This window comes from Erythrolamprus reginae, chromosome Z (assembly GCF_031021105.1).
Source record: "Erythrolamprus reginae isolate rEryReg1 chromosome Z, rEryReg1.hap1, whole genome shotgun sequence".
Classification (NCBI taxonomy): Eukaryota; Metazoa; Chordata; class Lepidosauria; order Squamata; family Dipsadidae; genus Erythrolamprus; species Erythrolamprus reginae.
In genome coordinates, this window is record NC_091963.1 from 122,390,943 (window position 1) to 122,416,212 (window position 25,270).

Below are 25,270 nucleotides of genomic sequence, written 5' to 3' on the forward strand. Positions count from 1 at the left end.
TTTATAATTTTAAACTCAAAATTGTAACTTTAACATTGTAATGGTTATATCGTGTTTTATATTTTGATGTTTAATTGTACAATGCTCAAAAAGAAAACGTGTTCAGAAATGTGAGATAGATGAGAGAGGGAGAAAGAAAGAGAGAGGCAGAGACAGAAATAGAGACAGAGATATATTCAAATGTAAGGAGCTGATTAATATTTGTTTCATATTTAAATCGCTGTCTCTCCTTCACCTTCTGTCTCTTCATCTGTCTGTGTGTCTCTGTCTGTCTGTCAGTCACTCAATCTGCCTGCCTGCCTATCCATCCCTCCCTCCCTCCCAGCCAGCCAGCCAGCCAGCCAGCCAGCCAGCCAGCCAGCCAGCCAGCCAGCCAGCCATTTAATTTAATTAATTTAATTTAATTTATTTGACTTCTATGCCCCCAGTCCGTCTTTCTATCTTTCTATCTTTCTATCTTTCTATCTTTCTATCTTTCTATCTTTCTATCTTTCTATCTTTCTATCTTTCTATCTTTCTATCTTTCTATCTTTCTATCTTTCTATCTTTCTATCTTTCTATCTTTCTATCTTTCTATCTTTCTATCTTTCTATCTTTCTATCTTTCTATCTTTCTATCTTTCTATCTTTCTATCTTTCTATCTTTCTATCTTTCTATCTTTCTATCTTTCTATCTTTCTATCTTTCTATCTTTCTATCTTTCTATCTTTCTATCTTTCTATCTTTCTATCTTTCTATCTTTCTATCTTTCTATCTTTCTATCTTTCTATCTTTCTATCTTTCTATCTTTCTATCTTTCTATCTTTCTATCTTTCTATCTTTCTATCTTTCTATCTTTCTATCTTTCTATCTTTCTATCTTTCTATCTTTCTATCTTTCTATCTTTCTATCTTTTTCTATCTTTCTATCTTTCTATCTTTCTATCTTTCTATCTTTCTATCTTTCTATCTTTCTATCTTTCTATCTTTCTATCTTTCTATCTTTCTATCTTTCTATCTTTCTATCTTTCTATCTTTCTATCTTTCTATCTTTCTATCTTTCTATCTTTCTATCTTTCTATCTTTCTATCTTTCTATCTTTCTATCTTTCTATCTTTCTATCTTTCTATCTTTCTATCTTTCTATCTTTCTATCATCTTTCTATCTTTCTATCTTTCTATCATCTTTCTATCTTTCTATCTTTCTATCTTTCTATCTTTCTTTCCTTCCATCCATCTATCCATCATCTTTTATGAGAGACTTGACCTATTAAGCTATGGGAAAATGCATCAATATCTAAAATGACTTCATATACTAGAAAGATCTGATGTTAGCTTTATTTTTGTCATAGTTTCTTCTTGGTTTTATATTCACCTGAGCTTTTATTTTTCAGTTGTTCCTTTTAAAAGTTTTATTGCATGTGAAAAAAATACAAAATTCAATAAAAATAATACAGAAAGGAAAACAGAAATTTGAGGTATAGTCAAAAAGGTAAGGGAACTATAAGAGAGTAATGTGACTTTCTTCAGTGTAGATACAAACCTAAAGTTCAATAAACTTTGAAACAAGTTAAATCATATTATACAACACTTATAATAAATAAATGAACCTAATCAAATTGAAAAGTTAAAATTTTCTTTCTTCCCATTTCATCCAAAAAATCTAACCATGATTTCCAAGTAGACATGAAACTAGAGATTTTTCTTTTTTCTAATCATACTACTTAGAACTATTGGGAACTGATGGCATAGAAATTTGACAAATACATTAGATAAATAAATATAAATATATTTAACCTGGTAATCATCTATGGACTATAATTCAGTTTTGCTTCCATATACACAAATGGATTTTCTTAAAATCAGATCTCTATACCCTTTTACTGTGATTGTTTATTTTTATTATGTAGTTCTCAAAATATCCAATTTGATTTTTACAATAATTAAATCAGTTTTGAAACTGTTAAACTATTATCAAACATTTTAGATTTGTTTTAATTCAAGCTGATACATATGGACAAAAGTGTGAGGTTTCTTCCAGTTTTTGTTACTATATCAACAATTCCATGAAATATCTGAATTTTGTAGCTTCTAATTGATTAGTATTTGTTCTCTTTTTATAGAACATTAGGGTTGGAAAAAATCTAAGAGGCACATCAACCTCCTGCTCTGTGCAGAAATTATATTTTTTTTCATTCAAAAATAATTATTTTTTAAAAATACATCTATTCTACCTTAAAATTTAAGACAATAAAGTTCTTATCTAAAATAACATGTTTCAAGAGTTCCATGCATACATTTTAATGAAAGAGGCAATTCTGAAAATATGTAGAAGCCAATCTTTTGAGACCTCATAGGCTAAATTCATACCTGGAAACATACTGCTGATCTAGAGAATTATTCTGTCTGTAGTTGCCACAATGAAGTACTACATTTTGTATAGTATTCCAAAACATGGATAAATGCATAAATGCATAAATCCAACTCAAAGTCTGACCACAACAGATTCACCAGTCAAAGTGAGGGAAGACCACATGGCTGTTGCAATCACTTGACAATCCAAAATAGCTCCCATGTTATGGGCCCATATTTTATGGGAATGTCATTTCATTTTGAACTGAAAATAATTTCTAGATAAGTAGAAATTCTAGTGTGTTTTGATTCCAAAAATTGGATTGTACCAGTATGTTACATCAATTTGCTGCTAATTCTTCATGCTCATCTTTATCTAAGAACAAGTAGGATACCTTAACCCTGCTGCGTTGTTCAAAACCACTATACACTTCTACTGTTTTCGAGTCTGTATGACTCAAACTGAAAATTCTTTATTTTAAGTGCTTATATTTGGTCAATTTGAAAACATCTTTCCCTTGGAAACTAGGTTGAACATTTCAGCACATAATGAAAATTTAAATTAAAAAAATGCTTATTGGTTTATTTTGCTCATAACCCACCCCCCCCTTTTGTGATTTCTTTTCCAATGTATAGATAGTTTTGTCTGCAAACAACATACAATTTTACTAAATTTGGTTTGGAATTATTATTTTCAGTTCATTTATATTTTTCTTATGATCGGGAATGTTCAATTTAGTATATCAAAACTTTTGGAGGAAAATTCCTTAGAGATTTGTAGCCTTAAATTTCCCAGTTTGGGAGTCTCATGCCCCCCAGTACTAATCATCTGAATAATATTCTGTGCTTGTTTAATTTGGCTGTTAGAAATTGGTAAGGCTTTTGCCCCTTTCACATCTGGGTAATTGTTTGAGGATGATTCTCTCTCTCTCTCTCTCTCTCTCTCTCTCTCTCTCTCTCTCTCTCTCTCTCTCTGTGTGTGTGTGTGTGTGTGTGTGTGTGTGTGAAGCCCCTCCCTGGTACAAAGCTGAAGGGATCAGATCTGGTGGCCTAGAGGTTAGATTAGATTTATTGGATTTATATGCCGCCCCTCTCTGCAAACTCGGGAAAAAATTATCTTCCTTACAGGGCAGAGGCCCCAGGATCAAATCCCAGTAAGGGTATGGCTAGCTGATGAGTCCAGAAAAAGGCCGAAATAGCGCTATCCTAGTCTCCCTTAATTTTAAAAATCCAGCAAAAACATGTGATATACTTAGAAAAAAAATGTGAATAATACTTTCAATATGTACTTTTTATCCTCATCTTTGCTAAGTTAATTAAAATTAACCACACATGAGATATATTTAATCTACAAATAACAATATTATGAAAACTAGTCCCTTATATTCCCTTTTTCTATAATAAAACATTATCATCTTAACATCTTATTATCTAATTTAATACTTTCATCACTGTGTTAACTCCTCATCCAATGCTGCCACCAATCCTTATTTCATCATCTGGGTCCTTAAGAGATTAAAATTAAATCATCATGTATTTCTTCAAAAGTAATTAAAAGAAAATACTTCTCAATTATTTTTAGTTTCCAACCATTCATAAAACTTTCCCCAAATCTTATAGTAATCACACTCCTCTTTATATTTAAGTTTTAAAGTAAGCCTATTCATTTCAGCACAATCTAAAATCTTATGTAATGTTTCTCTTTCATCTGGAATTTTATTCAGCTTCCAATTTTGTGCATATCTATTCTAGTTGCTGTTAAAATATGTATAATCAAATATATTTCTTCTTTATTAAAATTTTCTGGTAAAATACCCAATAAGAATATTTCTGGTTTAAATTCAATAGTCCTTTTCAAAATCTTCTGTATTCATTGCTGAATCTCTTTGCAAAATTTCTTAATTTCTGTGCATGTCCACCACATATGATAAAAAGAGCCCGGTAGCTTACTACATTTCCAGCATTTCATTGATCTATTCTTAAACATTTTTGCTGATCTTTACCATATATAAACATCTTATATATATTTTCCTTATACGCTGTTGACATTGACATTTTATCATTTCTTTCCCAAATTTGTTGCCACTTATCTCTATCTATTGAATATCCTATATTCTTCATCCACTTTATCATTGTATCTTTAACTTGTTCAAATTCTAAATCAATAGACAAAAAATAACCATAAAGCTTTTTAATCATATGTTCATCTGAGTCAAACAAAATTTCATCTAGTTTAGTTTTTTCAAGATTTATACCTTCTTCTTTATTATCTTCATTATAACTTGCCTGCAATTGTATATACGTGTACCAATCAAAGTTTATACCTTGTTTTTCTAATTGTATCATTGTTTTCAACCTTTTTGAGTGTTATTATTATATTAAATCTTTATATCTTGAAATTTGTACTCTGCTGGGATATATCTGAGCTTCCAAAGGTGCAATACAATAAGGTACTCTAAAATAATGTTAGTTTTTAATTTTCCCCCAAGTTTCAATTAAAGAGTTTCTAATGCTAATGCAAATTCATACCAGATTTCTCCTTCTATTTTTACAATTGGTTAAGGCCATTTTTCCTTGGGGATCTCCAGCCTCACCATAGGATGATGTTGGATCATCCTTTCACTCCTTCTGATCTCTTTCTGATATCAGAGTTCGATGGCCACCTCTTTGTCCTTGGAGTCTCCAATCTTTTTCACAAACAGCACTCCAGCCACAATGAATGGGCAAATCCTTTAATCTCTCTCTCTCAAAGGCAAAATCACTCTAAACAAATACTTTTTTAAAGCATCCTCACCTTGTTTCTTGCTGTGTCACTCAGTTTCCTCTCTTGAGATAGGCTCCGCACTTCAGGACTGGCAGTAATGCTGGTTTCTTCATAAGAACATAAGAAGAGCTATGCTGAATCAGGCCAAAGCCCATCGAATCCAGCATTCTGTGTCACACAGTGGCCCACCAATTGTCCATGGGGATCTTGAGCAGAAAGAGAAGGCAAGACCCTCCCTTTTCCCTGACCCCCAACAAATGGTACTCAAGGGAATCCTGCTTGCCTCAACCAACATAGAGGTGGCACATGGACATCTGTTTCAATAAGCACCAATACACTTGGCATTCATGAATCTGTATAATCCTGCCTTGAAGCTATCAAGGCTGATAACTGTCACAACCTCTTCTGGAAGTGAATTCCATAAACCAATGACCCTCTGGTTGAAGAAATGTTTCCCATGATTTGTCCTCACTTTCTTACCTATGAGCTTTAGTGAGTGCTACCTTGTCCTAGTATTGTGTGATAGAGAAATTATTTTTTTCTTTATCCAGCTTTTCTATCCCATGCATGATTGTATACACTTCGTTAAAGTTACCCCTTAAATGCCGTCTTTCAAGACTGAAGAGACCAAGGCATTGCAACCTGGTATCATAAGGGAGGTGCTCCATTTCCTTTATCATTCTTGTTGCCCTTTTTTGCACCTTTTCCAGTTCCATTATATCCTTCTTGAGGTGCGGTGACCAGAACTGTACACAGTACTCCAAGTGTGGTCTCACCATTGATTTGTACAGAGGCAATACAACACTTTCCGATTTATTTTCAATTCCCTTCCTAATCATGCCAAGCATGGAATTTGCTTTTTTAAGTGCTGCTGCACACTGGGTTGACATCTTCATTAAGCTGTCCACCAAAACCCCAAGATCCCTTTCTTGGGTTGTCTCAGAAAGTTTGGTCCCCATCAGTTGGTAGGTATAATTGGGGTTCTTTGCCCCAATGTGCATAACTTTGCACTTGTTTAAGTTAAAATGCATTTGCCACTTTGTTGTCCACTCAGTTAATTTTGAGAGATCCTTCTGGAGTTCCCGACAAACATTTTCACTTTTCACTACTTGGAACAAGTAACAAACTTTGCTATCTCACTATTTACTTCTACATCCAGATCATTAATGAATAACTTAAAAAGTAAAGTTCCCAAAACTGAACCTTGGGATACACCACTTCTCACTTCTTGATATCCAGAGAATTGTCCATTGATTGCCACCCTTTGCTTCCTACAATGTAGCCAACCCAGGGCAAGACCTGTCCTCTAATTCTGTGGCTAAAGAGCTTTTTAAGGAGCCTTTGGTGAGGGACTTTGTCAAAAGCCTTTTGAAAGTCAAGATATACAATATCAAATGGGTCCCCTTTCTCTATGTTTTTATTAATACCCTCAAAGAATTCTTACAAGTTAGTAAGACATGATTTGCCTTTGTAGAAACCATGTGGATTTTCTTTCAGCAATGCCTGTTTTTCTATGTGCCCAGTAATTTTATCTTTAATAATATCTTTTATCTTTTATGAACCCCTCCGAGTCTCCGGAGAGGGATGGCACACAAATCTAATTAATAATAATAATAACAACAACAACAACAACAACAACAACAACAACAACAATAATAATAATAATAATAATAATAATAATAATAATAATAATAATTCCTGCTCTGAGGCGCAGTGCCAAAGGATCTCACTGGACATTTAAAAACCATCGGAATTGACAAAATCTCCATCTGTCAATTGCAAAAGGCTGCTTCACTGGGATCGGCAAACATAATTTGCCGCTACATCACGCAGTCCTAGGTGCTCGGGAAGTGCCCAACTGGTGATGAAATACAAATTCCAGCATAGTGATCTCATTTGCTGTGTTGGCAGGCAAGTGCACACTGGTAGTGGGCACCAGATTGTGCAGTTTGCACGCGACCGCTCTGGTGACAGTCCCATGGGCACTACCATCTTTTTTCTTTAATTTTTCAAGCAAAATCTCATGAGAAGATACCCGTGAGCGTGAGATTTTAGCAATGTTTTGCTTCCAGGCATGTGCGGAAGCAAAAAATCACCAAAATCTCAAACACATGTGCATCCCCTCACAAGATTTTGGCATGTTTTTGCTTTCTGCACATGCATGGAAGCAAAAACACACTGGGGGCATGTATGCGCATGCACACAAGATGACCGAAGCTGCAGGCGCAGCACATCGGTAGCAGCCAGTAAGAGGAATCCGCCTCTGGAGTAGACCATCTTCAATTCTACTATATTGATGTTTAGCTGCCCCTAAAAGGATTCACATATATAACATGTATGTACAAATAGTTATTTTCAGTCAAAATATGGCTTTGTTTCTTCTCTAGTTTATACCACAAAACCTCCATTAAGCAGCTCTCACCCGCATACAATGGTCAATGGAAAGAGTCTGTGATCTAGAAATTTCTGGAGGGTACACATTCTGTCACTTGGTAAATACCATGCTTCAACAAAACTTTGAAGGATATATTCATTTTACAAAAGTGTCATAGAAACAAATATCTCAAACTAATTCCTTCAGTTCTAAAACTAAAGTTAAATAAGCACATTGTCTTGCTTTGGTCTGTTTTAGAGCCCCTCTCAGATTGCCCTACTGGGTAAAAACTTAAGAGCAGGTTCTTAATGGAGTATAATGGAAGAAAAGGCTGAGATGAACATTATTTTGCTGCAAGGCAGCTTCCAGAATAAATGGCTCTGAATAATTTATGAAAAATGTTGCACTACATGCTGTGTAACTAGTGAAGCAGCTGTTGAGAACTTGTCCACATTGGTTGGTTCTAATACAGACTATAGGGAATCTCTGGTGTGGAGATGGCAAATATGAAAGCCATAAAATCTGCTCTTTGTGAGAATTTTCTATTTTCTAGAAGTCCAATCAGTTTAGAAAAGGTAACATTCTGCAAAATCATTTAGTTCAATTCAGGCAAACATATCAGCTTAATTATTGTTATTATTATTATTATTATTATTATTATTATTATTATTATTATTATTAATTAGATTTGTATGCCGCCCCTTTCCGTAGACTCGGGGCGGCTCACAACACAATAAAAACAGTTTATAGCAAATCTAATAATTTACAGTTTAAAATATTTAAAAAAAACCATTATTAAACAGACATACACACAAGCATACCATACATAAATTGTATAGGTCCGGGGGAGATATCTCAGTTCCCCCATGCCTGACGACAAAGGTGGGTTTTAAGGAGTTTGCGAAAGGCGAGGAGGGTAGGGGCAGTTCTAATCTCTGGGGGGAGATGGTTCCAGAGAGTCGGGGCCGCCACAGAGAAGGCTCTTCCCCTGGGGCCCGCCAACCGATATTGTTGATGGGACCCAGAGAAGGCCCACTCTGTGGGACCTAATCGGTTGCTGGGATTCGTGCAGCAGAAGGCGGTCTCAGAGATATTCTGGTCCGATGCCATGAAGGGCTTTAAAGGTCATAACCATCACTTTGAATTGTGACCGGAAATTGATCGGCAACCAATGCAGACTGCAGAGTGTTGGTGTAACATGGGCATACCTAGGGAAGCCCATGACTGCTCTCGCAGCTGCAGCTAATAAAGTTTGTGGGGTAAATCAGAAAAGAAACTTAACCAGATGTGCTAATTCATTTTGCTTGACATTTATCTCACCACAAAGCAATTCTTATAAAACTACATTGACAGAATATTGAATGTCTGAAAGTACAATCCCCCTGCTTCTCCTTTACAGTCCAAGAAACTGGAGAAGGTCCCTTCTGAGCATCTTGCCTATACACTATCCATACTGCAGGTAGTAGACTCTTCTATCTCTTTCCTAACTGTTCCCTTGTCTGCATCTCCTATATTACTATGAAATTACTATGAAACTACATCACAGTAAAAAAATCTTAATTTATATCTCATGTAATTAAAATGTTTATACAGTGATTGTTTGTGAATATTTTTCCCTTTTCTCCATGTTTATCTAATATATAAGCTTGTATAAGTGCATTGCTACTGATTTTTTTAAAAATGCTTATCTGAGTTTTGACAAATATACAGACTACACTATATCAGTTTGCTTCTATTATTTATTTCAATAATTCAAAAACTCCAATAAGTAGAAATTAAGACAAATCCATTAATATACTAGTTAGAAGAAAAAACATAATTTGAGAATCTTCTGCCATTGGAGCAGAGATAGCATATCTAATTATTGATCATCAACATTTATCTACCTCTAGATCCCGCTTCCAGTTTCAGGGTTATTTACAGCTCTTATACAATTTTGTACTTTTGGAATTAATCAAAACTGACATCAATATACTTTACCTGGAAGCTTTAAAGAAATCAATTTCCACTATTGCACAACTTGTACTATTTGCTCTGCTTTAATTTATTTCTTCTCACTTCTATTTCTATCAAAGCAGAGCCTGTTAGTCGCACTTCTAGGCTGAAAAGCATGATTAATCATTAAACAAAAAAATCACTGAACAAAACTGGCTATGTAATTAACTTTAAAAGTCACTACAAAAATATATGCCACCAAATAAAGACTGAATGTGCCAATTATCACATTCTACATACAAAATCCAACCAGGCCTTATATAATTTTGTAACAGCTTAAAGACTCAAGAACCATCCCACCCCTAAAAGAACCTAATGGTATAGAATGTAATGGTTAAGAAGTTAAAACCCACCTCTTTAACACATTCTTCAGCTGCTACCCTTCAAAAAGACCTTGACTTTGTGTCATAATGGTCAAACAATTGGCAACTTCAAATCTCAACCAACAAATTCTTTGTCTTACACATTGGCAAAAACAAGGGAAAAAAGAAAATCAGAACACAAAATACAAGCTGGGTGGATAGGATTCCCCATTCCTAAGAGGGCTATAAGATGCATGGATACGTGCACCATCTTCAAAAAAGGGGAAAAATAGATTCAGGAAACTACAGACCTATCAGTCTGATCTCAATACTAGGAAAGATTTTGGAAAACATAATCAAGCAACAAATCAATGAACAATAGTAGCAATCAAAGTAATAACCAAAAGTCAACATGGGTTTGTCAAAATCAGGTCTTGACAGATTAATCTTATTGTATTCTTTGACAAGGTGCTAAAATTAGTGGACCAGAGGAATGCTGTTGATATAATTTGTTTAGACTTCAGTAAGGCATTTGGTAATGGCAATAGTAGACCATATTCTACTACTAGATAAAATAGAAAAATGTAGGTTAGATAGTGTTCTGTCTGGGTGCCCCCAGACTTCAACACCAACTGGAAAAAACAGCCAGACACGCTGGTAAAAGCAAAGGCACTTTATAGTTTGAAAAATAAACACAGAGAAAAACCTGTTCTTCCCAACAGGCAGGCTATGAGGCTTCACAGCAGAGTCCTGACGGCCAGACAATACAGCAGACTTCTTGCTGGCACACACACCACTGTAGAGAATAAGACCCACGCCTTTCCCCCCAAGGTTTCAGCCTTCAAGGCCACAAGCCAGAATCAGAGACGCCAAAGATCACAGCCAGGTCCCAGGACTCCCAAAGATAATACTCCACAATACAGGAAGGGTGGGTCTGCCTTTTCAGCCTTTCTGGGGAGAACCACACCCAAACCCAGCTGTTGCCTATTTAGGGCTGGAAATACCTGGCTAATTGTCCCCTTCGTTGTGCTGCTCTTCTCTGCCTGAGATCGATTATGGCTTGTGCATTTTCATCTAAGGACTCCAGGCTGCTTGCTGGGGAGAGCTCCACCCCGGGGGACTCAGGCTGTTCTCCCTCTCCCTCAGCCTGATATTCCTCCTCCCCGTCTGCCTGGGCCTCCTCCTCCTCCTCCTGTTCCTCATCCTCCCCCTCTGAGCATGGAGCCGGCAGAGGTTCAGCCGTTCCCCGAGGAGCCTCAGACGGAATCACAACAGATAGCAACACCACCAGATGGATACAAAACTGGCTGACCAACCATACTCAATGTGCAGTGATTGATGGTACTGCATCTACATGGAAGGAAGTATGCAGTGGAGTATTTTAGGTCCAGTACATTTCAACACTTTCAGCAACGACTTGGATGAGGGAATAGATGGGGAACTCATCAAATTTGCAGATGACACCAAAAGGTGTCAGAAGGGAAAGGGGGGGACATGATCGAAACATTTAAATATTTTAAAGGATTAAATAAGGTTCAGGGGGGAAGTGTTTTTATAGGAAATTGAACACAAGAACAAGGGGTCACAATCTGAGGTTAGTTGGGGGAAAGATTAGAAGCAACGTGAGAAAATATTATTTTACTGAAATGCTTGGAACAAACTTCCAGCAGACATGGTTGGGAAATTCACAGTAACTGAATTTAAACATGCCTGGGATAAACATATATCCATCCTAAGATAAAATACAGGAAATAGTATAAGGGCAGACTAGATGGACCATGAGGTCTTTTTCTGCCATCAATCTTCTATGTTTCTATGTTTCTAAATGACAGGAATAGCCATGTCTGCAGAAGATAGGCTCAAGATACAGAAGGATCTTGAAAGACTTGAAGCTTGGCACTATGTAAAAAAATGAAATTTGATGGAGAAAAAAGTAAGATTCTACATTTAGGTAAAAAACCAGAAATGCTCAGGTACAGTAACTGTGAGAGGAATCTTGGCCTCCTAGTGGACAATCATTTAAATAGGAGCCAGCAGTGTGCAGCCAATGCCAAAACAGCTAACACAGTTCTAAGCTGCACTAGCAGAGGAATAGAATCAAGATCACATGAAGTGTTAATACCACTTTATAATGCTTGGAATACTGCATTCAGTTTTGGTCATCGTGATGTAAAAAGTATGTTGAGACTCTAGAAAGAGTGCAGAGAAGAGCAACAAACAGTTTTAAATAATATAAAATATAAAACCTCTCTTCTATGAAGGAAATTGGCAGTTAAGAAATATGAAATAAGTCCTAGACCAAGGGTGGGCAATTAATTTTGCCATGGGGCCACATGAGAAATTGGGATGGTTTTAGAGGGCCGGATTAATATAATTAACTCAGTTCTACCCAATACTGTATATTATTGGGTAGAACTGAGTTAATGATATTATAATTATAAATTATAATTATAACATAATTAAATCAGTTCTACCCAATAATATACAATACAATTATAATAATACAATTATAATTATGTTATATTATACTATACCATACTATACTATACTATACTATACTATACTATACTATACTATACTATGATATGATATGCTATATTATACTATATTATATTTTATAATTATATTATAATTATAAATTAATTGCCCACTCCTTCCTTCCTTCCTTCCTTCCTTCCTTCCTTCCTTCCTTCCTTCCTTCCTTCCTTCCTTCCTTCCTTGTTCCCTCCATTTCTCCTTCCTTCCTTTTCTAGATGGAGAGAAGCTTCTGTTTCTCTGATTTTCTCTGCCTTTTATTTCTGCTTTTGTGCAGTTCTTTACTTCTCTTTCAAAATATTCCTTTCAGGTGCCTCTCTTCAACTGACCTACATTGTCAGTTGAGAAAACATAATGCAGCCTTTGCCTGAAAGTAGCTTGGGATTCCTTTTCTTCCTCTTCCTCCCCTTTTTCCCCCTGAGAGGTGGGGTGTGGGGTTTGCTTTAAATTTCTTGGAAAAGCCAATGAAACCAATGAACAATTAAAAAATGAGCATTTATTGGACTTTTGCAAAAGGGCATGGAAAGAGAATTTCTCCTTCCTTCCTTCCTTCCTTCCTTCCTTCCTTCCTTCCTTCCTTCCTTCCTACTTCCTACTTCCGCGGGCCGGTCACAGACAGCAGGTGGGCTGCATCTGGTCCCCAGGCCGCACTTTGCCCAGGTCTGTCCTAGACAATGCTCAGCTGGTTTCAATGGATCTGAAATTAAAATTGACTAATCCAAAATATATTATTAATTTATTACATTTCCCTAATCTTCTAAAGAATGCTTTTCAAAAGATGGAAATCAGTTGGAGATCCAAAAAAGAAAAAGAGGGTTCACTGAAGGGTTCTCAGGTTTAGAATTGCTTACTATTTAATTTAGAAAACAGCCATCTTCAAATTGAAAATTTATGACACAACTCATAAAACACTTTAGGGAATAGACTTGATTCCTTTTGCTTTTTCAAATATAAAATATATAAAAACAAACTTCGGCACATAAACATTTCATCTTCTAGAAGCATTGGCCGCAGGCTGAGGTAAGCAATTTTATACATGATAACCAGAACAGATTTTTTTTCCTAACAAGAATGGAGGAAATTGTATGAACAAAGAGTAGTAATAATGTAGAGATTTAAAAACATAGAGAATATATTTAAACTTGTTTTTTTACAAATCTTCAAATGATTGTTGCTAAGTTATTTTTTCATTTAAAATATGATAAGGGTTTAGGAAGAAAAATAAATAAATGTAGATATCTGCAACAACTCAGGAATATAGAAAATGCACTGGTATGAAATAATGCATAGCTTAGAATTTGTTAAGTTTTACACACAACAACACATATAAGCACACAGAAAAGTTATTTCTAGTAAGACTTTCTTGCATAGTTGAATGGAAGAATGAGAAGATGGATGCAGTACAGATGACTAAAGGAACACAATAATCACTCAAATTTAAGAACAACAGTCAAAGCTTTTTAGTTCATTATATGAACTGATTATTTGAAAATCATTTCCTAAGAAAAAGGATTTTTTCCAAAAAGGAAGAATGATAACCCAGCATTGTATGATGCTAAAAGCGATTCAAGAGTTTGATATACCTGTGGTAGAACACTTGGAAAGGGAAAATAACTAAATGTAAACATACTGCAACCTTTACTCATGTAGATTGAATAACAAATTATTACAAAACAATGTGTATAATTAATATTTACATGAAGATATTACTGCAAACTATTAATTAATTAGTAATATTGTTCCAAAATTTTATGTTGCAATAACTATTTTTAACTCATTCTTTATAGATATACCGAAATTAGCATAATGGGCAACAAATCCATTGTTACAGATTTCCTCCTAATGGGATTTTCAGATGACCATGATATGAAACTTTTCTATTTTTTTATATTTCTCTTTGTTTATTTAACAGCAGTAGTGGGGAACTTTCTCATCATCTCAGCCGTGATACTCAATCAACATCTTCATACACCCATGTACTTCTTTCTGCTCAATCTATCATTTGTAGATATTTGCTACATCTCTACTACAGTTCCCAAAACAATAGCTGTTTCAGTTACAAACAACAAATTGATTCCTTATGCTGGATGTGTTGCACAGGTCTTTTTAGTTATTACTTTTGTTGGGGCAGAGATTTTCTTGCTTACTATCATGGCTTATGATCGGTATGTTGCCATCTGCCATCCTTTGGAGTACAGATTGATTATGACCTGGAATGCCTGCATCCAAATGGCAGCTGTTGCTTGGATATCCACTTTGATTCATGCTGTGTTAGAAACCAGTTTGACTTTTCGGCTGGACTTTTGTGGAATCAATATGATTGGCCAGTATTTTTGTAATATGCCTCAATTACAAAAGATAGCTTGTACTGATTCAAAAGGCCACAAAATTCTAATTTTTCTGATTGGGCTCAGTGTGAATTCATTTTGCTTTGCATTCATCTTGACATCTTATTGTTATATTTTTTCCTCTGTGTTGAAAATCCCATCAGTTCAAGGAAGACACAAAGCTTTCTCAACTTGCATTCCCCACCTCACTGTTTTTGCCTTGTTTATTATCACGGCTGTCTTCTCATACTTGAGACCAAAGTCACTTTCCTCCCTCAAGGCAGATTTAATTTCTGGAGTTTTATATACAATTTTGCCACCTGTTTTTAATCCCATCATTTATAGTTTGAGGAATAAGGATATCCAAAGAGCTGTATTGAAAATATCACAGAAATTGAAAGAATTTATGAATTAAATGTAAACATTCTTATAATGATTTGATTTCAGCTAATTAAATAGCTGAATGGGGACTGTATAAGTTTTGTATGAGAGATTGGTCCAGAAAATGGCCTATGGCAAATTTAATATTCTTGTTATCAATGTTTGATTTTCAATAAATAAATGCAGCTCTGCTTTCTTTCCATTTGCAATGTTTTTTCTTTGTAAATGGTGAAGTATAGATAGCTAAATAAATAAATATTTTGCAATGGGTATATAACACAATCATTCTATTTCTATTTGCAAGTCTTTGCATTTTGTTATCTTCTCCAATTCTGTCTCTTCTATTCTGCTGCCTCCAGGTGCTGTCACGTCCATTGTCCAGATATTTTTGTCTTTCTTATTGACAAATATTACAATAATCATTATTATTGCTATCATCATATTCATCATCGTCATCTTGTTTTGCAATAGACGGAGAGGGGCGGCATATAAATAAATAAATAAATAAACAAACAAACAAACAAACAAACAAACAAATAAATAAGATGTACTTGAGTTGCATTGAAAAGTACTTTGTTTGGGAAGTTGGGATAGATGCTTTTAAAGCTGATGAACAGAATTTCAAAGGAAAAAAACCCTCCTTATTAATATTTGTATAATATTACTAATATCTGTGCTGCTCGAGGAGGTAGCCGGGTAGCCTGGGCTTATTGTCCTGGGAGATTTCAACCTGCCGTCACTCAACGGATCCTCTGGGTTAGCACAGGAGTTCATGGCCACCATGACAGCCATGAACATGACTCAAGTAGTTCAGGGACCGACTCATGAGGGGGGACATGCACCTGACATGATATTTCTGTTGGAGCAACTGAGTAATGGTCTGAGACTAAGGGGCTTAGATGTTTTGCCTTTGTCACGGTCAGATCATTTTCTGCTACGGCTCAGCTTTATGGCTCCAAACATTCCCCACAGGGAGGTGGAACCAATTAGGTGGTTCCACCCCAGATGCCTAATAGACCCAGAGGTCTTTCAGAGGGTGCTTGGGGTTTTACCAGACTCACTTGTCCACAGTTCAGAAGAGTCTCTTGCCGTGGCCTGGAACAAGGTTGCGACTGAGGCTCTTGACCAGATTGCACCATTGCGACTTCTCTGTGCCACTAGACCCTGGAGAGCTCCTTGGTTCACTGAGGAACTCCAGGAGTTGAAACACCAGAAGAGATGTCTAGAGAAGCGGTGGAGGAAAAGTAAGTCTGAGTCTGATCGAACACTTGTAAGACTTAAAAAGTTGCGCTCAAGGTGGCAAGATGCACATATCATACCAACTTGATTGCATCAGTGGAATTTCACCCAGCCGCTCTGTTTAGAATGACCTGCTCCCTCCTTAATCAGGGGAGAGTTGGGGAGCCCTTGCAGAGTAGTGCTGAGGATTTTAATACATTTATCATTGATAAAATCACTTGGATCTGGATGGACCTTGACTCCGATTGGATAGCAGAGTCAGCTGACAACAAGTCAGTCGAGGTGCCTGGGGCCTGACCTTGTCTATCTGTCTGGTAGGAGTTTGACGTGGTGACACCTGATGAAGTGGACAAGGTCATTGGAGCTGTGAGGTCCACCACCTGTTTACTGGATCTGTGTCCCTCTTGGCCGGTTTCGGCCAGCAGAGAGGTGACATGGAGCTGGGTCCAGGAGATTGTCAACACTTCTTTGGGGAGGGGGTCCTTCCTGGCTCCCTATGAGGAGGCATTTGTGTGCCCCCTCCTCAAGGAGCCTACCCTGGACCCAGCCGTACTTAATAACTATCTTCCAGTCTCCAACCTTCCCTTCATGGAGAAGGTGCCCCGAGTCTTCGGAGAGGGACAGCATACAAATCTAATAAATTATTATTAAATTATTATTATTATTAAGTTGGTGGCACTCCAGTTCCAGCAGTCCTTGGAAGAAGCCAATTATCTAGGCCTTCAGCAGTCTGGATTCAGGCCCGGCTACAGCATGGAAATTGATTTGGTCGTGCTGATGGATGATCTCTAGTGGGCCCGGGACATGGGTTTATCCTCTGTCCTGGTGCTTCTTGACCTCTCAGCAGCTTTCAATACCATTGATCCTTCTGCACCAGCTGGAGGGGCTGGGAATGGGAGGCACTGTTCTGCAGTGGTTCTCCTCCTACCTCTCCAGTCGGTCGCAGTTGGTGTTAATGGGGGATCAGAGGTTGACCTCTAGGTCTCTTCCCTGTGGGGTGCCTCAGGGGTCAGTTCTCTCCCACCTGCTATTTAATATCTACATGAAACCTCTGGGTGAGATCATCCAAGTGCATGGGGTTAGGTATCATCAGTATGCTGATGATACCCAGTTGTACATCTCCACCCCATGTCCAGTCAGCAAAGAAGTAGAAGTGATGTGCTGGTGCCTGAAGGCTGCTGGGATATGGATGGATGTCAACAGGCTCAAACTCAACCCAGACAAGACGGAGTGGCTGTGGGTTTTGCCTCCCAAGGACAATTCCATCTGTCTGTCCATTACCCTGGGGGGGAAATTATTGACCCCCTCGGAGAGGTTACGCAACATGGGCATCCTCCTCGATCCACAGCTAACATTAGAGAACCATCATTCAGCTGTGGCGAGGAGGGCGTTTGCCCAAGTTCACCTGGTGTAACAGTTGCGGCCCTATTTGGATTGGGAGTCACTCCTCACAGTCACTCATGTCCTCATCACCTACAGGTTCAACTACTGCAATGCTCTCTACATGGGGCTACCTTTGAAGAGTGTTAAGAAACTTCAGATCATGCAGAATGCAGCCGCGTGAGCTATCGTAGGGCTATCTAGATTTGCCCATGTCTCTCCAACACTCCATGGCCTGCACTGGCTCCCAATCAGTTTCTGGTCACAATTCAAAATGTTGGTAATGACCTATAAAGCCCTACATGTCATCGGACCAGAATATCTCCGAGAGCAGTCATGGGCTTTCCCAAATATGCCCATGTTACACCAACACTCCGCAGTCTGCATTGGTTGCCGATCAGTTTCTGGTCACAATTCAAAATGTTGGTTATGACCTATAAAGCCCTTCATGGCACCGGACCAGATTATCTCATGGACCGTCTTCTGCTGCATGAATCCCAGCAACCAGTTAGGTCCCACAGAGTGGGCCTTCTCCAGGTCCCGTCAACTAAACAATGTCATTTGGCAGAATCCAGGGGAAGAGCCTTCTCTGTGGCGGCCCCCTGCCCTTTGGAACCAAATCCCCCCAGAGATTAGAATTGCCCCCACCCTCCTTGCCTTTTGTAAACTTTTAAAAACCCATCTCTGCCATGAGGCATGGGGGAACTGAGATATTCTTTCTCCCTAGGCCTTACAATTTGCGCATGGTATGTTTGTATGTATGTTTGGTTTTATAATAAGTTTTTCTTTAGTTGTTTAGTATTGGATTGTTACATGCTGCTTTTTATCACTGTTGTTAGCCGCCCCGAGCCTGCGGAGAGGGGTGGCATACAAATCCAATAAATAATAAAATAATAATAAAATAATATTCGCCATAGACCGGCGTTCTTGAAGGACTACGCATGCGCCCCATAGGAGGAAGGGGTGTCATGTCCTTGGCAACAACAGGAAGTGCTATTTGGCGGGAACAAGGTTTGGTTTCTATTGATTGGATTCAAATATATATAAGCTGTCAGTGAGTTGTTATTGTTCTTTTCTGTGGGTTCCTGTTCATGTTACTGCAGCAGCCATGTCTCCGGGTGATTCACTATACTCTCTCTCTGTGTATGTGTGTGTGTGTGTGTGTGTGTCGCTGTGTGTCTCTGTGTCTGTCTCTCTTTCTGTGTGTGTGTTTCTGTGTCTGTCTGCCCATCTGTCTGTCTGTCTGTCTGTGTGTCTCTCTCTCTCTCTCTCTCACACACAAATGATATAGACAGGAAAATTTCAAATATTTTTTTCTCACATTATTTGATTTTACCTCATTGTCTCCCAATCTCAAACTATTAAATTAATCAAACAAATACAATATGCAAATAAATGTAAATTTAAATGTAAATTGTTCAAAGACAATTTATATGGTCATGAGGCCAGCATTATATGCCAAAGGCACCTGAAATACTTCCACTAAAGTGGTATGTATTAAACTACTTGTGCTTGCATTTGAAATTGCTAGAATAGCATTTAGGGAGAAGGGCAGTATTAAAAAATTGAATAAATAAATAAATAAATAAACAAACAAATAAATAAACAAATTCTAATAGTTAAAACAATATATTTAAAATGCATTAAAAATGGAGAGTGTATCTAGTTCTTCACAATTTCTTCAGATTCTGTTGGTTGAAGAGGGATTATGGAAAATGTTTATATATTGAGGAAACTAATAAGTATAACTGCAATTCATAATAAATGAATGGTAGGAAGCAATAAATAGATTAGCTAATTTATTATTTAAATACATTCATATTATATTTGTATACATATTGATAGTGAAGTTGATAGACCTCAAATTGTCTACCGTACATTGAAATAATGAAAGGAATAGTTGGTGGATAATAGTGAAGATTTACAGTGATTTTGGCGGGAAAATTCAGAAAATTTTATCTCTATTATCTTTAATACAGATTTCAAACATTTGAAGATTAATAGAGTATTTATAATTAACATATAATTTTGTCATCTACCAGTCACAAATCATCATCCCATGCTGGTATAGTTTGGATCAAATTCAGTGCGTTTCATTTAATATACAATTTATAGCAGAATACCACTTTATCAATGTTGATTTGTAACAGTTTCTTCACTCTTTTCACTTGGATTAACTTCTATTCCTTTAGTTAATTAGGAGTTTTGACTGAAAGGTATACAAATTATATAGGAAATTATGGATAACTTTAACATACAGAATGAGTAGTTGGTCTTAATTTTTTATTTTACTTAGTCAAATAGATTAGATGCACAAAGAATTTGTCTTTGGTGCAGAAGCACTGAGTGTACATACAAAACAACAAGACAATCATCATCATGATCATGATCATCATCATCATCATCATCATGTGTATAGTTAACACAACTAAAAATAATAATTCAAGGATAAATATACAGCAACCACAACCTCTGGGTTAATTATAGATACATATTTTTAAAGCACAAACAATTGATGCTAGAAAATGGATGTTGCAACTTCACTTGGAGCACTAAATAACTTAATAGGATTGTTCTTATGGTGGGAAATAGGAAGCAGATGTATTAAGTATGTTTACCATTTTGATGTGTGTTTGTGTATGTGTAAAAAGGATAAATCATAACAATAGTAATGCCTATCCCATGCCCTAGAGAAGAATTCAATAGATGGATAAAAATGCCAAATATAGACTAATCGTTATTCTGACTGTGTGATGAATTGTAATAAAACAACATGGAGAAGACTTTTTAGCTTATTGTCTACTGTTATGCTTTTACCAATGTTATTGGAATTGTTTTACTTTCAAAATTTATATTGTAACATTAGTGTGCTGCCAATAGTCTAGGACAATTTTAAGAGTAGTATGCAAAATTATAAAATAAGGAAATTAATTCAAACTGTCTTGTTTATTTCAACCGCTGCCCTACTAAATCCATGGAAAAACAACAGGAAATTTGACTTTGTTGATATAAATGACTTTTGATATAAATGACTTTGTTGATATAAATGACTTTGTTGATATAATGCAGAACAATATCTAAGTATTTACAGAGTCTTTACTATCCATGGAAAAATACATTTATAGAATAGCAAATCAATTTTATAACATTATTTTTAAATCAGTTTTTGAAAGTTATTTAAATTAAAAAGCTTGAATACAGCAAGCTTTATTTCCTTATTCCTCATGCTGTAGATCACTGGGTTCATCATGGGTGGAATCACTGAGTATATGACAGCAAATACCATATTGATTTCTGAGGAGACATGTGGTATTGGTCTCAAGTACACAAGCATTCCAGTGAATAGAAGCATTGAAACTACAATGAGATGAGGAATGCATGTAGAAAAGGCCTTTTGTCTTCCTTTGGATGATGGCATTCGAGAAACTGTTATTAAAATCTGCATGTATGTCACAACTATAAAGAGAAAGCAGCCAAATGTTATGGTAGCATTTAGAATAAGAAGGACATATTCAACTTGATATAAATTAGAGCATGAGATTTTTAGTAGCTCTGGAAGCTCACAGAAAAACTGGTCAACTACATTGGAACAGAAAGTCATGGCAAAGGTAGTGCCATTGTGCAAGATGGCATAAAGAAATCCACTGAGCCATGCACTGCCTGCCATCTGGATGCAGGCTCCTTTATTCATAATTATCTCATATCGAAGTGGGTTACAGATAGCAACATATCGGTCATGAGCCATGACTGTGAGGAGAGTAAAATCAGAAGCTGCAAAGAGGAGGAAGAGAGACACTTGGAAGATGCAACCAATGTATGAAATCAATCTGGTGTTCATGAGAGAATTTGACATGGATTTGGGTATGGTGACAGAAACAGCCCCGAGATCAGTTATAGCTAAATTCATGAGGAAGAAATACATGGGAGTATGTAGTCGGCGATCAAGAATGACTGCAGAAATAATGATGAGATTTCCTGAAATGGCAGCCAGATAAAAAACCAGAAACACAACAAATTGCAAAATCTGATTTCCACGGATATCTGAGAACTCCAACAGCAGAAATTCTGTCATGGATGTTTGGTTAGACAAAGCTTTCATTTCTCAGGGTTAAATTAAGTATAGTTTCTGGGGAGTAAAAAGAATAAAACAGGGGGCGGGGGGATAAAAAAATTATAACTATTTCATATATTTGAACTTTTTTACATTTGTTAAAAACTTGTTATTTGAACAGTTATATTTGTAAAAAATAAATGCCTGTCATCCTGATTATTGCCATACATTAGAGTTTACTTATAATGGCACTTAACTGCTGTTTGAAAGTATCTGTAAAGCTTAGAGCACAAACAGACTATAATTCCATGTCTGGTTTTTTTCTTGTTTAGTTCTGCCTCTGGCTATATGCTACAGAAACAAAAAAATGCAGTTATAATAATATTTTCATCAAATATTATTTTCAATCCATCTTTTTTTATTTTTTTCATTTGAATTTATACCATGGACAATTTCTACAAATCAAATTTGTAAAAAATAATGGTGGTGGTGGTGGTGGTTGATGATACAAACCAATGATCATGGTGGGTAAGATAATGAAAAAATATTTTCAATTCTTTAAAATTATTTTCATCATCAATACAAAACTTTAATGCATCTTCCAAATGTAGAGACCATATTAGAATATTTGCAACTCTGCAAAAAGCTAAACTTAATAAAGTTGTAAAATGAATGAGAAGAAGACAGAGGGGAAAAGGATTGTGATATTTCTGATGAGTTCAGGACTTACTGTATGTTTTTAACTACGATGATTCAGCATAATAACATTTAACAATTGACAGGGTAAGGAAGAAATTATGAATGAAAGAGTATTAGAAAAAAAATAAGGCAAATGAAAAATACTTACTCTGTCATTTTTACATTATTGATTAAAATCTTCTCCTGCCAAATAATATTCAGAAATACAAACTGCAATTTTGTCTCCTTCTGAGCCAGGTACAAAACATACTAGAAGTAAAAGGGATATTTATTAATGTCCCTTTAACATTTAGTGGTCTCAAGAGTCACACAGAGTTGATTAGAAGAATCAACATTTTTAATTGATGGTAAATAGATTATATAGAATACAATACAAATATATATTGATTAAACTATCTCATTTATTTAATCATTTATTATTTTTGTGTGTGCACATTACTCCCTACTGATAATAAAAACAAAGTATTTAGTCCTACACTTATGTCTCCTAAAGTTTATTGAATTATATTTGGCAAGTTGATCAATGTATTTACCATACAAATTTACTAGTAATGAAAAATCTAAATATATAACTATTTGAAAATTCAGCAGAGAAAGAAAGAAAGAAAGAAAGAAAGAGACTGAGAAAAAGAGAAAGAGAAATAAGAGAAAGGAAAGGAAGGGAAGGAAGAGAGGGAGAGGAGAGAGAGAGAGAAGAAGATAAAAGCATCACAAACCCTACCACTAGATGTGGCTTCAGAAGACACTTTGAAACAGCATAGCAATTTAGGGCTGGAAGATATCACAGAGGTCATCTAGTCCAAACCAGTATTGCAGAAGGAAACCTTAGATTGTTTGGATTATTAGATTGTCTCAAACAGAGAGGAAAATTGTCAGAACGGAGAAGGAGTTTACCAGGACAAGGCTGCCATTCAGGAGAAGGTAGAACTAGTCCTTGACTTATGACCACAGTTGAGCCCAAAATTTTGGTTGCTAAGCAAGAGTGTTGTTAAATGAGTTTTACCACATTTTACTCAATCCATTACATTTCCAGGTTCCTACAGTCATGTGCAAGTTAGGGAAGAACATTTGAAGGCATGTGTAATGTTCTATTGTACAGAAGTTATGGTTAAATGTGTGGCAGAAAGTGGACTCTGAGTGTGATTTTCCAAATCCACTAACTAAGGTTGAATGTATAGTTTTCGAAGAGCTCTCTCTCTCTCTCTCTCTCTTTCTTTCTCTCTCTCTCTCTGTGTACATACACATACAGTATGTGTAGTAGATAACATAGAAACATAGAAGATTGATGGCAGAAAAAGACCTCATGGTCCATCTAGTCTGCCCTTATACTATTTCCTGTATTTTATCTTAGGATGGATATATATGTTTACCCCAGGCATATTTAAATTCAGTTACTGTGGCTTTACCAACGATGTCTGCTGGAGGTTTGTTCCAAACATCTACTACTCTTTCAGTAAAATATTTTCTCACGTTGCTTTTGATCTTTACCCCAAATAACCTCAGATTGTGGCCCCTTTTCTTGCGTTCACTTTCCTATTAAAAACACTTCCCTCCTGAACCTTATTTAACCCTTTATTCCAAATGTGGTATTCCAAATGTGGTCTCAACAGTGCTTTATACAGCGGGATCACAATCTCCCTCTTCCTGCTTGTTATACCTCTAGCTATACAGCCAAGAATTCTATTTTCTTTCCCTACTGCCTGATTGCACTGTTCACCCATTTTGAGACTGTCAGAAATCACTACCCCTAAATCCTTCTCTTCTGAAGTTTTTGCTACCACAGAACTGCCAATACAATACTGAGATTGAGGATTTCTTCTCCCCAAGTGCATTATTTTACATTTGGAAACATTAAACTACAGTTTCCATTGCTTTGACTACTTATCTAGTAAAGCTAAATCTTTTGCTGTATTACAGATGCCTCCAGGAATATCAACCCTATTGCACACTTTAGAGTCATCTGCAAATAGGCAAACCTTCCCTACCAAACCTTCCCCTGATGTATATTTTTGTGTGCCTGTGTATAATATGTATGTACACATATGGCATATATACAAAGGATTAAATAGAATATTTTGGATGTTCAGTAGTAGTAAATTTATTTATTTTATTTAATAAAAAGTATCTCCTTGAGGCCTTTGAGGCAAGGAGAGACCCTAACAAATGTACATTTTTGTTTTATGTACTCTGAGAGCATATGCACCAAGACAAATTCCTTGTGTGTCCAATTACACTTGGCCAAAAAAAATTCTATTCTATTCTATTCTATTCTATTCTAACCCTTAATGTGAATAATGTCAAGTTGGTCACCCCTTGTTAAAACTTCTAGAGTCAATACAAGTAACAAGGGGACAATGGGCATCCTTGCCTTGACCACTTTATAATGTCCACTTTGTCAATCATTTCTCCATTTACTAATATTTTTGTTGCTTGTTTATTGTAAATTAACAATAAATAGGCTCAGGCTCAATCCTGACAAGATAGAATGGCGGTAGGTTTTGCCTCCCAGGGACCTGTCCATCCATTACCCTGGGGAGGGAGTCTTTACCCCCCTCAGAGAGGGCCTGCAACTTGGGCATCCTCCTTGATCCACAGCTGAATTTAGAAGATCATCTCTCAGCTGTGGCAAGGGGGCACAGGTATGCCTTGTGCACCAGTTGTGGCCCTATCGGGATAGGGAATCACTTCTCACAGGTACTCACACCCTTATCACCTTGAGTTCTATTACTGCAATGCTCTCTACATGGGGCTGCTTCTGAAGAGTGTTTGGAGACTGCAAATTGTGCAAAATGCAGCTGCGCAAGCTATAATGGGGTTACTAAGATCTGCCCACATCTCAACATCACTACATGGGCTGCACTGGTTGCCGGCTGGTTTCCAGGAACAATTCAAAGT

The 25,270-nt window shown here is 36.5% G+C and overlaps 2 protein-coding genes across 2 annotated transcripts; one reads left to right on the forward strand and one right to left on the reverse strand.

The window, feature by feature from the left end:
• The first annotated feature begins 14,098 nt into the window (after nt 1-14,098).
• LOC139153991 (olfactory receptor 14A16-like) lies at nt 14,099-15,040 on the forward strand. Its single transcript, XM_070728418.1, has one exon. The coding sequence runs from the start codon at nt 14,105-14,107 to the stop codon at nt 15,038-15,040; it is 936 nt and encodes a 311-aa protein (XP_070584519.1). The 5' UTR covers nt 14,099-14,104.
• Nucleotides 15,041-20,779: 5,739 nt separating this feature from the next.
• LOC139153992 (olfactory receptor 14I1-like) lies at nt 20,780-24,572 on the reverse strand. The gene is made up of 2 exons (XM_070728420.1): nt 24,545-24,572; nt 20,780-21,717 (listed from the first exon to the last, which is right to left on the reverse strand). The coding sequence occupies exons 1-2, from the start codon at nt 24,570-24,572 to the stop codon at nt 20,780-20,782; spliced, it is 966 nt and encodes a 321-aa protein (XP_070584521.1).
• Nucleotides 24,573-25,270: the final 698 nt, after the last annotated feature.